General features: G+C 45.6%; 1 protein-coding gene across 6 annotated transcripts in view; it reads right to left on the bottom strand.

Moving 5' to 3' along the window:
* Nucleotides 1-3,382: 3,382 nt before the first annotated feature.
* pard3ab (par-3 family cell polarity regulator alpha, b) overlaps nucleotides 3,383-10,556 on the bottom strand; it is a 213,604-nt gene continuing 206,430 nt past the window's right edge. For all 6 annotated transcript variants that reach the window (XM_031870765.1, XM_031870767.1, XM_031870766.1 and 3 more), the window contains one exon: nucleotides 3,383-7,239. In XM_031870765.1, coding sequence (XP_031726625.1) covers nucleotides 6,843-7,239 — 397 coding nt within the window. In that variant the 3' untranslated portion in view covers nucleotides 3,383-6,842. The remainder of the gene's footprint in view (nucleotides 7,240-10,556) is intronic.

Below are 10,556 nucleotides of genomic sequence, written 5' to 3'. Positions count from 1 at the left end.
ATAAAGAGTGCAATGACATAAGGATCTCCTCTCACTGCAATAACACATTCCTCACATTCTATACAGATAATTCTCTTTTAGCAAAGCCACTGCGAATGGCTGCTTTTGCAGAGGTCTTAAAAACTGCATTCATTAATAAACATGGGCAAACGTTCAATTCAATCCGTGCTATATGTCAACATGCGTTCACAAGGTTGTTGAGTCTGCGTTGTATTTAAGAGGGTCAAAACATTTATGATACCATAGTAAGAAAAGCAAACTCTTTCCAGATGTCCAACAAGTGTAAAGGAGGTTAAATCTGGAGAACTTCCTCTGTTAGTTTTGTCTCCCATCTTGATTTACGGTCTCCTGTCTTCCCCAGCTTTTGCAACTTCTCCAGCTTCGTCTCCAAATTCCAGAAGGATGGTGTCATCTGTGCGCTCTCCATCCTGTGCATGAACGTCGAAGATAAAAAAAAAAGAAAAGAAAGTGAGCAGAAACAGGTGTCACCTCTTCACAGGCCCTTATCCGACCTCCAAGTAAGCTCAATAGCTTAACCGCCCCTCTTGTGCGAGGCGAGCGTGACATTACACAAAATAACAGGCTGCGTTAATGGCGACACGGTGCACGGATGGCAGCGGTGGCTGTAAAATAAAAGGTTTAGCAGACTCTTGTTGTGGCTCTCTGTTGACAGAAAAAGGGCTGCGGTTGAAATGATGCGTGGCATTGCTCCGGGGGTGATGTGGAGCGCATTAAACTGTTGCAGAGTTGCTAAAGGAGAATGAGAAATCATACAGAAGGTAACGTTTACTGGCCTCAAGAGCAGGATGTCGCTGGTCCTGTTGTACGTGCGTCACTGTGTTGTTAGCAGGTCGTCAAGGTGCAACTGTGAGATCTGGTCCAGGGCGCTTTACAGAAAGGTTCATTTTCAAAGCTACGTGTGGAATCTGGACTGTGCCACTGAAGTACAGTTTTTTTTTTGTTGTATAATTGAAATCAAATAATTAACTGAGTTTAAAAAGCAATTGTGAATTGATTAATTATATTTGCATTTAGATTATGCAGCTAAATGATCATTACATTCTGATTGGCCCGACCAACGTACCAGCTGGTCAATCAGCGCTACTGCTGCTGAGGCTCTTTGAGTTAGAATTCATTTATTTTTAGAAGGCACATCTTTAAATTGAGGCAAAATAGAAACTACAAAAACTAATTCAAAACTAATTAATTCTGAGTTCAAATTAGATAGGTACATGTATAAGTGTGCATGAGAGGCATGTACAAATTTGTTTTGCAATTACATATCAAAATGCAATTATAAATTTATCTTTTAAAGGCTGACAAAGAAATTCTAATTATTAACCAGAATTCTCTTAATGTGTGTTCATTGATTATAATTTGACACTGGTAAAGTGACACACTTTTGACTCCATACCAGCAGGTTTCAAGGATATTTCTGCTTATATTTAATGTGTTCAAGATTTATTTCGCCCACATTAATGTGGACTATTTATAGTTTTTCTCAGACATTATAAAAACCTGGCCAAGCGTCACGAGCATGATGCTGAGATGAAAGCTTTTATGCCGAAAACACATCAGCCTGATGTTTAGCGTTAATAAAGACTTGCTTTGATTGAGGTTCATTTATGCACCGGAGAGCTGCCATTCTTATCTATCGCCGATGTTACTGGACGTCAGTGTGAAGCTCTTTGCAGAGAGCTGAACCAGGCGATTGTAACACGAGCAGGATCACCTGCTAGAGGGTTTTTATTGGCGAGAGATCAGAGTCGTCCGCAAGCTGATGGAAAGAGTGTGGTTGTGATGCTGGAGCCAAGAGAAACAACTCCTTCATTAGAGAAACCTCTGCATGCAGACTTTGGACATCTCGCCAAACACATGGTACGCTCTGATTATTTCATGCATCATTACAATGAAAAGATCATTGATAACAATAGCAATGTAATGTAATACATCTTTTAATACATTATATTAACTCACAACAATACGGCCCTGCTCGTGGCTCTGGGAGGCTTCACTTTGAGCTAAAGAGTCTGCATTCCAACAAGCTCAAGATGAAAATGCTAATGATTAGCAGGTCTAATGTTTACCACGTTCACCATCTTAGCTTTGCCTGTTAGCATGCTAACATTTGCTGATGGGAATCACAATGTTATGTTACATTTTATGCTTAAAACAACAATGCATTGGACAAATTAAAATATCGACATACAAATGGAGCCAGATTAAAAATCAGGGGATCACCAAAGCCTTTTCGATACATCCTTTGTGGACCATGTCTGTCTGTGTGTTGGTGTATTGAAGACTTGCATATACGTATGCTCAAACAAAGAGGCCTAAAACTTCATATAGGCTACCATGCAACTGCCCTTAAAATAAGCATAGCACATGACAAAGATATATGCTAAGAGAGGAAGCCCAGGCACACCTGCTTGTTGAATATATTCACATAAATTGTCTGTCTCACATGAACTGCACGAAACCAAGGAGGCCCTGTGCATGTTCCAGACTTCAGCGGTATTTGAATACGAATATAAAGAGGACTGAGACGGACCAAACGGCATCCTGTGTTCTTGTAAATCCACGCCTGGGAGAGCCAAACGTCCTCGTAAACATCTGTGCGCGTGTTTCCTCAGTGCACCTTAAAGGAAATGTTGTGAAGGTTGAATAGGACCAAGGCATGACGACACAATCTTCTGCATGTACAACTCCCTCTGCATATCTCACACACACACACACACACACAGCACACACACACACACACACACACACACACACACACACAATGAAGTCAATCAAGAGAACAGACTGTCGTGAAGGATAAAAGCACCGGATGAGGCAGAGGGGTTTCTCTGTTTCCACCTCTTTTCCCTCTGTTCTCATTTTTTGGTTTCTTCCAACACGTACAGCCGGCTGGCTTAAGCAGCATTAATGGTATTTGGTTAGGACGTCACCTTTGACCTTCAGAACAAAAACAGTAGCAGGGAGCTGCTCAACAGATCCCCTGTGAGGGACAATGGGAATGTGGTTGGACCTAATAACAGGAAACTCAGTGCCGTTCAGGGAGATTACCGCAGTGTGTTCGACAGATCGGTCACACACGGCCACACGGTTGTTGCAGAGAAGCCAAATGTTGGTCTTCAGTCACGTTTGTACATCAGCTGCTGTGTGATTCTCCCACAGGAACCAATGATGTTTCACTCCGTATATAATCTCCTTTGTCACCGTCAACTTCTCGCCTGTCGGTCTCAGAAGAAGACATCAGCAGCCAGACCTGACAGATTTGACATTTGACGGCAGGCCGAGTCCCTCCTGCTTCATTAAAGACTTGTGTGTGATCCCCGGTTCAAAGCCGGGCCGAGCAAAGAAAAGGTAGAAACAGGCAGAGGTTGTAAACAGGATGCGGAACAGCCGTCTGTTTTATTCTAAATTTGATATGTACAGGAAAAGTGGCTGTATACATTTCTTAATATATCATGTAAAAGTTTTCTGGAAAAAAAACAAAAGCAATTGCACATCAGCTTCCTTATTATACTTTAAAACACATCATGGTACAGCATGGTTGAAGGCAATGTCAAACGGGATACAAATACACTGACAACCGCTCGTAAAGTGTTGGCTCTTGTAAATAAAATACAAAAAATAAAGAAAAAAGGTTCTGGAAGGAGTACCCCAAAAATGACACGGTTTAATATGATATCAAAAATGTTTAAAAACACAACTGTAGCTTGTGTGCTGTAGTGTCATTGACAAGCGAATCACATCGCGTCCCTCTTCTGTGTAAAATATTGTGATATAATATCAGGCACTTATCGATTTTCTGACCCCGTAACCGGACAGCTGAACAGCGACGTGCACGACGTTCAGAGCACAAGTCAAATCCTTCTAAATGTGCTACTCTGCATTCGGAGACGCACTAGTGTTCACAGCAGGAAGTGCTGGCCACTGCAACCAAACACTTTCACTAAAAGTCATTCAGAGTACAGATATTGTTTTAAACTCACCTACACAGTTCGTATCTTATTTGGTAACAGTTTTCATAGTGCGTTAGTGTCATTACACCCAAGTACATGCACAATGCAGAAGGGACATCTTAGTTAGCTTAAATCAGAGTCGTGTGAACGCTTTATACGCTGGAATAATGCCTTTTCTTCTTCATCTTCTTACTCATCATCATTTATTACCCCCACTCAGCCTGCATCTTTCCCAGCAAGGGCCTCCATTAACTGCCGGGAGATAATGTATGTCACGCAGCTTCACTCTGCATATGGGGTGTGTAGGAGTGAAGGGCAATTACGCAGCGCCTGTTTGTTTTCCACAGCTCAGTGATGGCCATTTTATACTTTTTTTTTGTATTTCCCTTTTGTTTTAAGTTTGGCCTCAGCTCGATCTCATTTGCTTCGCTTACAGGCGGAGACCGTCATGTCGCACACATTAGTGATGTCAAAGACGGGCAGGTTCAGACCAGGAGAATCGGTCGCCACCTACTGCAACAATTACAGCGGTGGGCTGTGTGACTCAAAACGGAATACAGAGCACATGTATTGCCTCCACACGGCTCTCAACATGGCGACAGCTAAGCGAAGGCTCAGAGCTAATGGTGCTAACAACGGCAGTATTGCTGACAGAGCTAACCTGAGGGGGAACAGGAGGGTGGGCGACACGCTTCTGCAGCGACGATGCATCGGTACAGAGCGGCGGCCGTCTGCTAGCCAGTGTGGTACAACAGAGCGACTTACAACACACACAGAGGGAGATCGACTCTATTCTCTCAACTATATTTTTACATAGCAAGCAGTGTTTGCTGCTATATCAATGATCTGATTTTCGAATTCAGCCCTTTTAAGCATTTGTTAGTGATGCCCAAGGTCTTATTTCCGACCTACAACAAGTCACTGGGCTAGCATGAATCATAGTTAATGTCACTGGCTTAATGGGTCGCTTCACTTCAGTTTTGGTTTAATTTGTCAGGTTTCATGTCTCCATCCAAGCTCAGTGGATGTCATTATTTTTTGTGGCTCCCATTGTGCCAATTAAATCTGTGTGAAAACATTTGCATGGAATTTAACTTTTGACACAAGTTCTCCTGAATGGTGGAAGGTATTGTTGCACCTTCTCCTGTCTTCTGACCATTCCTCACAGGAGGCATGGTCAGAAGACAGCATCCGATGGTCCAAATGCGTCTTTTGAATAAACTGTGTGAATGTATTGTGACTGAAGTTACAAGTCAGCTGAATGTCAGTTTGCAAAGCTAGCTAGCTCTGAGAGCTTTCGTGACCGTGATTGCGATCGACTACCGGTAGCATGGCTCTCGGTGGCTAACTAGCCCTGTGAGTATGTGACCAATGGTGCACTGCCTGATTCCAGTGAGACCCGGCATCTGCTCTGGATAATTTACAGACCACACTGAGAAATATGAATTTCTTTTGGAAGAAAGCAGTTCTAAGAAACATTTCTCTAAATGTTTGGAGAAGAGTGTCAGCTAAATGCTTAAAAAGGTAGAATTACAGAAAGCAATTACAGCAATTGAAAGCAATTAACTCCTGAGGACAATTTTGCCTTTTGTTAAAAAAAGGGAGAAAAGCTCCAGCTAATCTCACACTGGCAGGTTTATTGTCTCTTTACCCATCGTTATTCTGGCTCTTTTTTGTGCTTTTATTCCTCTCTTTATGTCAGAAGCCAGGCCCTCTGTCGGTTCCTCCGGTGGCAGCGCTCTTTGGCTCTGGCAGGCAGCAGGTGGCTTGTGATGAAAAATTCAGAGCAGAGTCTGACTCTGGAGACGTGGAGGAGGAGGAGGAGGAGGAGGAGGAGGAGGATGGTGGTGGTGAGCAGGAGGAAGAGTGAGGGGAAGGGGAGGGGCGACATGAGAGGAAGGTGGGAGATGAGCAAGGAGAGGGGAGGACAAAGGTGGGGGTGTTGAGGTAGAAGAAAGAAACGTAATGAACAGAGAGACGGCGAGAACAAGAGGAGGATGGGAGCCAGAGCTCCAGACAGACAGACAGACAGACAGGCAGGCAGGCGGGCCAGTGAGTCAAGCCCAGAGCGGTGTAGGGGGGCCAGGCAGAGGATCAGAGCTGTCTACCCTCTCTGCCTGGGTCTCCTCCACGGAGATAACACACGATATGAATCATTTATGAGGGGGGCTTTTCTTTATTAATAACACGCACGCTGTGCCCCGCTTCTTTCATACATTTCATACGTGTTTTCTCTTCTCCCCGGGGAAGTACTCGAGTGAGAGAGCTCGCGATTGTTGAGGAGAAAACAGAATGCAGAGAAATGCCGTCAGCAGGGGTCGAATGTTAACTTCAGCGAAGTGAAGACTTCGCTGTGACCGATGGGACGAGTCCCCCCACGGGACACTTTCTATTTTAAAGCCACGACACGAATGCCTGATTGTGAAACATGTACCTTGTCACATGCCCACACACTAAACCCACACAGACAGTGACGCCTCCCCATGGGCTCAGAAGAACGCCCACTCACTTGCCGGTCTGCCCGGTTGATTGTCAGTACATGACGGCGCCAGATCTTGATGAATCAGAGCCCTGGACGACTGTGAACGAGCATCGGAGAAGGCACTGAGCGTCTCATGTCTGTAGGAGGGTGAGCGACTGACTGACTATAGGTCATCGGCACGGTGGGGGATTGAACACAAACACCCACATACTGAGCACACTTCACATTTGGTTACCTCTAAGACCATCGCTAAGCTATAAGACCTCTAGGTTGTTCCTCTGTCAAGGACTGCAGCGTCCACTTTTACTTGTTTCTTCAAGGTAATCCCCTTAGCTCCTGTGGCAAAAGTTCTCTGTTCAGCTCTTCATCCCTCAGTCCAACAATACTCCTCAAGAATAAAAAAGTCTTCCTTTCTCCGACCCAATTCTATTAAGCCTCGCTAACTGCGAAGGCGACGGCGGCACATCATGGCGGTACGGACCCTTTGGGGAGGCTGGGTCCTTCAGGCGCGCTGTAGGGTACCCGTCATAGCTGCTGTTACCGATGCTCTCCTGCATCAGCTTCCCTTTGGCTTCCTGCTCGCGGCGCCTCTGCTCCTGCCTCAGGAGCTCCTGGGCCTCCAGAAGGACCCGGGCGTTGACCCCGCCGCCGCCCGGGTAGCCGTTCCTGGAGCCCTGGTAGCTGGAGTACCTGGGGTTGTCCTTTGCTGTCTGGAAGACATCGCCGGGAGGGTACGCCTTGTCCCACGAGTCCTGGGAGATGGAGCTGGGGTTCTTCCTGGGTTGCCTGGTGAGGAGTCAGGAAACAGGAGAGGAAAAGGTGAGATGGACTTTGACTTTTGGTTCCAAAAAATGCTACTTGAACATGACACATCGATGATTCGTCTCACCCTAATAACCCTTGAAGAAAACCCCAAAATGTTATACATGCGAGATGTGATGCAGTTTCAAACAACTACACATAATATGCCGATACATTTCTCCATGACACACAACTTGAACCCTCTAAGTAGCATATTGGGACCTGGTCTGGTGGGAAGAATATAGCCAGCAACAATAATGTTTGTTCAAAAGCCATTACCTCCTGGGAGAGGGACTAGTGTTTGTGTTTTTGCTGAAACATGGTTATACTGTCAGTTGCATGGTAGCCAAGACATCACATTCAATGAAAATGAGGAACCATTACAGCCTCACAAACTGCCTCTGGGCAAGTACCGCCCCGCAGTAAAAACATAGCTAACCATGTCAAAGTCCCCTTCCAGCCCATTAGGCCCATTGAGAGATGGACAGAAAGAACTATTGGATGTGACGGACAGTAGCAGCAGACCTTCAGCAGGTGGACAAAAAACGAGGCGACCATCTTGTCCGCAATGGATTTAATATTGGATTGGGTATTTGACGCTTGACACTTGTCTCAAAAGGCACGGATAGTTGTCATGCTTCGGAGGGGATGCCCTGCCCTTTACCGCAAAAAACATAATCCAGATGTGTGACATCGCCTCTCATTTTTGCTTGGCTGGCCTCTTTGTGGCAGCCTCTGCTTTTGTGTGTCTGTGTGTGTGAGAGTCCATACGATATGCATGAGTGTCCCAAGCTACTACAGCTCCACCCATTTATCTCGAGGAAACGGCAAAAATGAGAGCAGAGAGAGAGAAGACGACGACACAGAAACATCAATGGGCTTTTGACTTGGAGCCATGCATAATTAGCAGGTTTATCAGCCAGCTGTGAAGAAATCGTATTATTCCCGTGTTTGGATTTGAGTAGGAAGGGGAGAAGAAAAGAAAAAAAACCTTAATGAGAATAGAAAAGACCCTTTGTTTTTATTCAGCAGAGATTGGACGCAATTGGGAATGGATACGCTTCCCGATCGGTGAGATAGGAGAACATAGCCCAGGTTTATTCCCGCTCACGGTTGAGTGATTCCAATTTTCAGAGACGGGCATCCCTGACATCTGATTTCATTTCATATGTTGACAAAGAGACCAAAGCCTGGTCCTGGCCCCCAGCTGACAAATGCAAACCAGATCACTCCCTCTGTCAGATACCGTGCCAAGGAGGGGGGCAGGGGGGGCAAAGTACATGTGTGGTAAAAACAGAATGATGTACACGGTTCTGTATTCCACGCATGCACACTTTGAAACATGACAGATGATAAAACAAAGGTTGGAAGGTGACGGAGTAAGATTGAGAGGGGAGAAAAGGGGAGACTTTGTTGAGAGGTTGCAGTGCGGTGCAAAAAGACATGGTGGGGGTGGGGGGGGGGGGGGGCCAAACGCCACTGCAGCTGTTATAGCCAGCCTTCGGTCGCCCGCGATGGCATTACTTTGGCTCGGAGATCAGTGGCGGTTGTCGGTGATGAATATGAGGAGCACTTCATCCGCCGCCCTCCTTTCAAATGGCAGCGGTTTATTTTCACTTACAGCTCCTTGTTTAGGAAAGGGTCTCGCCCAGAAGGGATCTGACCTTTATTGAGTATGAAAGCTGCTTTTTAAGGAATGCCGCGGCCATTAATCACGTCTCCATTCGCAATCCGGTCATGCTCCCATGAAGGATTCCGTCCCTCCATGAATCCCATCGAGGCCACGCCATAGTTACTCCGTCTCAGCCTCTGATTTCACACGATGGTATGCTCTAAGTCAAACAATAGCTGGTGTTCTAGAGATACCACAGCAGGGTTCTATCCAAACAGAGCAGTTTCTTAATGGAAATTAGTGGAGAAGCGAAGGGACGCGGCCACAGGATGCTGCCTCTGACCGCTGGAGCGAGACGGTAGTTCATTAATCTTTCAGCGAAGCTGCCTGCAATATTTATCAAGGAAGGGATTTATGTCGATAACAGTGGATTAGGGTACGTTGGTGAGGTAATAGAAGATATTGTCTTTAATGTTGTATTTGTATGGTAAGTGCAAGCTGATGATGTGCACCTGGACGGCTCGGCCTGCTTTGACCTCACAGGGCCGTCTGATAGTTGGAGAGAGTGATTACAGACGCTTTTAGGGAAGAATAATAACTCTGAATAACATTTCCTCCTGGACGCTTCCCGCCTGATTCAAGAAAACCCAAAAAGAGGCCAACTCAGCTGCCCGTCTGCTCCCCCACACCAGAGATCACATCACCCCAGACCTTCAAAACCTCCCCCGATTCTGAACTTCATAAGACTTCCTACGTAGAATAGAAGAGCCGAGGGATTCTGGTTGTGTTCCGGTATAAATACACTTGACCTGACGTTACTCATACTGCAGCTTTATCATTCCTGAGAGAACATCTAAAATTGCTTCACAAATGGCAACCAATGTTTGATGAGACCCTGTGACACACGAGCAAACAGTCGAGGGCCCAATCCCGGTGTGCCCTCTGAGGCCTTAAGGCCCCTCAGGGGCCTCACTGACGTCACCTGCTAAGTGCTTGAGTGGGAGATGCTGCAAGGGCTCAACATGGTGTAAATAGGAAATGAGCAGCACTTTGCGGCGACATATCATGTTACCTTGATGACGCAAAAATCATGTGATATAAAATTGTAGGTTTAGGGCTTTTTTTATTTTACTTTCTTCATGGAAATGAAGGAACTGCCTGTGAAAGTCTGATTTGAATGGATCTTGCGATACAGAGTGGATAAGCGATAACTGACAAATAATACATTTACTTGTTTTTGTCAGAGCAGCAACATTAAGCAGAATTCAAAGAAGTGTTTGATGCATAAACCAGGTGTCTGCTTTGATTGATTTGAGTTAATCTAGTACACCAGCTGACCAACGTGCCAGTCCTCCTGTTTGATGCTTTTGGGCTTCCCCTGGTTAACCCGTGATTTAACGTCACAGCAGGACATTTCCCTCAGACTGCGAACTGTGTGCGCACAAAGGACTCAAAATGTCAGAGAGAGCCTTCAAGCATTTTTTCGACTGGACAGTGTGAAAACCCCTCAGACCTCGTGGACTTTGGGACTGAAGGTCCATGAGGGCTGGGTCATGGTGACGGTCCCTGTCAATTTTGGAAGACATCTTGTTTGACAGTTCACAATAAAATGGTATTTTCCCCTACAATGGATGAAAAAAGTAACACACACACACACACACACACACACACACACACACACACACACACA

This window comes from Anarrhichthys ocellatus, unplaced genomic scaffold (assembly GCF_004355925.1).
Source record: "Anarrhichthys ocellatus isolate YVR2014 unplaced genomic scaffold, GSC_Weel_1.0 scaffold54, whole genome shotgun sequence".
Lineage (NCBI taxonomy): Eukaryota > Metazoa > Chordata > Actinopteri > Perciformes > Anarhichadidae > Anarrhichthys > Anarrhichthys ocellatus.
The sequence above is the reverse complement of the archived record's forward strand: the minus strand, read 5'-3'. Positions and strand labels throughout refer to the sequence as shown.